Genomic DNA, 3252 nt, shown 5'->3' with positions numbered 1-3252 from the left:
CGGTGTTTTTGGTATTTTGTCCCTCTGGTTTCAGTGGCCACCATCACTCTGACGTGCGCAATTATGGACTTCCAAATTTTAAATGTCGCTCTCTACTGTAGAAATTGCACTCACAGGAAAACCGCAAAGTAAGTGACCTATCCACACGGGAGTTGAATATTACTACAGTATGAAATGCACTCGAGCAGAGAGTTGATTAAAGTCGAAAAAACGGACAGTTTATGATATCGGAGATTGCTCGCTGTTGTCGCTTGCTGCGTGCCTTCTTTCAATGCCCCCCCCACCTCCTACCAGAGTCTCCGTATTACACCCTCTCTTCCGAAGCAGCTCCCAAACGATCGTGGTGCCAAGCTCCTCGTCGGCTTCTTATGTCTCCTCCGTTAGGACATTAAGTACCACGTTGAGGTTGCCGTCGCTCTTCTCCAGAATATTGATGACGCGCGCCGGGCTGGTGTTCGGAAAGATGCCACTCACAATGGAGAGCTGCTCGGCCCACTTGACCTCGGCCTCGGAGAAGGCCACTGACGATGCGATTGACGGCGTTTCCTCCGTCTCCTGAGCAGGCGAGGCTGCCCCCACTGGTGCGGGCAGCAGGGTGACTACTTGCGGGTTTTGGGCCGATAATTTCTGCTCCGGCTCAGGTGCAGACACGGGTGCGGCGAAGGGTGCGGCTGTTGCCTCTCCGGTCTTTTTTTCTGGGATAAAGTGGTTAATCTGGCCTACCAGACCCTGGGCAAAGCTGGAGAAGACGCCGGCCGCCGTCTTGGGCGACTCAGCGTTGTCCTTTTCCGTCTGGTTCGGCGTCACGATCGTGTTTGGGCGCGACACTTGAGGTGAAATTAGAGTCCCGCTTTAGCTGCTCGAGTGTGACGGCAAGTGCCTGCATGAGGTGCTCCACGGACTTGACAAGGGGGTCCGCAACCCTGATCCTGAAACTCTACTTGACGTCGTGTAGCAGCCGAGAATTTAAGCGAATGTAGAGGCTCAGAGGAGCTTAGGAAAACGCGTAGGGCCTCCTGGAACTCGGCGTCCGTCGTCACATTGACACTGTCACCCTCGGGGTCGCGGTACTGCACCACGAAGTCGCCCACAGGCAGACGAAAAGTCTGCGCCATAAGCTGCGTGAGCTCAGCCAGCGAGAGGCAGCGCAGCTCGACGCGAGTGCGGTGGATGTCCCCACCGAATGCGATCTTGAGCGCTACTTGCTGCGACGCCATCGTAGCGTTTTTGGTGTAACCGGTATGTGAGAATTCGGAGAAGGAGCCTTTGTCTTACTGTAGGATCCTTTAAGGATAGGGCTAAATCCAGACTTACCGGGATTCGTCGAAATGATTAGCGCTCGAAGTGCGACACGACAAGATCGCAGCTTACTGAAACCAAGATATTTACCCCAAGCCAATGGCCATACCCAAGTAAGGACGTACAAAAAATGCACTAATTTCTTATACTCAGATCCCAAACTAACGTTGTAAAAAAAAAAAACCAAATAATTAGACTGGAGTACTTGAAACACCTGTTATATACGATCTAGATTGGATTGTCATAACAAAATAGTGGGGTTTCTCTCTGAACGTGCATAATGTATCATTTCCGCTTGTATCTGAAACAACACACTTACTCTTGTATGTCTGATATCCTTTGTATCAGTGATACTTACCCAGGTGAGTGTTGCTTGTGACAAAATCACTGAATAATGACGATTAGCCGAAATAACTTGATCCGCGTGATTGTTGCCCCAACAGACTTCAGCTTATACTGAGCGCAGATGCTGTGGCCAGGTATTGGCAGTAACGCGTATTTTCTGATATAATGTCTAGATTTGAGTATCTGAGCTACTGATAGTATCAGTACCTCAGCCATCGACTTCTGTTTTACTGTTACGGCAGTACCATAGTACTGCTGAAGAATGATCATTCGAATGCAGTGAGTTCCGATCTGAGGCTCTGTTCTCCAATGTCATCAGCCAATGGTTGGCTTTGGACGACCTTGGTACCTTGTACCAAATATCCCGAAGTGTCATACTTCATGTAACCAGGGGTACACTTAAGGCTACGTACCCCGTTACATCCCCCCACTTAGGCTCGGTTTACCGACCAATCAGAATGGAGAAGTGTTTGTCACAAATTTTCATTCTCATAAAGTCGAAAAACATCGACTTGGCCGCGAGCGCGGCGGAGGCTCACTTCATAGTTAGAGCCTCGAACAGCAGTTTGTGCGCTCTACTTCTTGGTCCCCACTTCGACCGTTATCATGCCTCGTGGCACTGCAAAGAGCGGTGCGAAGACACGCTCCAAGGCTGCTGCCGGTAAGGCGCAAGCCAAGAGCACTAAGCCTCACGGCAAAGGTGTGGTGTAGCAGGATCAGCAAAATCTGCGAGATTGCCAGATCCAACTTACCAACTGCGCCCAGACACCGACTAACGGAGGGGGTCCCCCGATGATCCGTGTTCTGCTGAACTTTCCTCACCTTGTGTACCCGTCGGTAGGGCGGGATCTTGCTCTCTCGGTAACTTCCGAAGAGTTCAAGTGGTGAGGCTTGAGTGTCTTGGCGAGACGTGGGGATGGGGTGGAGCAGCAGTGGAAAATCTTCACTCTGCGTCCGTGGGTGGTTCCGAATCCTAAGCGAATATTCGAGCTTATGGATCCGGGGCCTAGATCGTGGATCTGGCCGTAGGGTTGCCTTGCGGGTGTGTCCCTTGCCTTTACGTTTCCTTTGCGCTGTACTTGCCGCCTCCTGTGACGGGATCTTGAGAGTTGAGAGCCTCTGGGGTATAACCGACCAACTAAATTCGGTTAACCTGTCGGATCTGCACAAGTAAAGGAAAAGCTTACTAGGTTGTAGGATCTGGCCAATGTATTATCCAGTTATCACTACCAACATTAGATTCGCAATTCCCAACCTTCTCCGAGCTCGTACGGCCAATGTAGTTCCGGTTCTTGAGGGCAGGAAGGCACTTGCGTGATACTGTGCAAATTAGGTTCTGTATTGATACTTAAGCCTATACCTGCCTGGATCTCTACCTTCTATGTCTTTCATCTGCTATATCCCTTACCAGGCTCGGCTGCATGTCCCTTCTTCCCTTGACCCATCATCCCAGCTGTATTATCTTCAGATCCACCGGATCCATGACGTAATCATCATGGTCACCCTATTATGGGTACACTCATCCGGATCCAGGTCGCTTGGATCCACTTCACTGTAAGTTTGCACTCGTCGTAAGATCTGAGCTCTCCCATCATCCAACATCATCTC

The 3252-nt window shown here is 50.6% G+C and overlaps 1 protein-coding gene across 1 annotated transcript; it reads right to left on the bottom strand.

Annotated features, from left to right (window-relative positions):
- Positions 1–231: 231 nt before the first annotated feature.
- Positions 232–1217, bottom strand: PITG_19590 (uncharacterized protein; the record flags this gene model as incomplete). The annotated part of the gene is made up of 2 exons (XM_002896021.1): positions 232–792; positions 942–1217. The coding sequence occupies 2 exons, from the start codon at positions 1215–1217 to the stop codon at positions 367–369; spliced, it is 702 nt and encodes a 233-aa protein (XP_002896067.1).
- Between the last annotated feature and the right edge of the window lie 2035 nt (positions 1218–3252).

Source organism: Phytophthora infestans, genomic scaffold (genome assembly GCF_000142945.1).
Source record: "Phytophthora infestans T30-4 supercont1.109 genomic scaffold, whole genome shotgun sequence".
NCBI lineage: Eukaryota > Oomycota > Peronosporomycetes > Peronosporales > Peronosporaceae > Phytophthora > Phytophthora infestans.
Note: the sequence above shows the minus strand (reverse complement) of the source record. Positions and strands in the feature narration are given on the sequence as shown.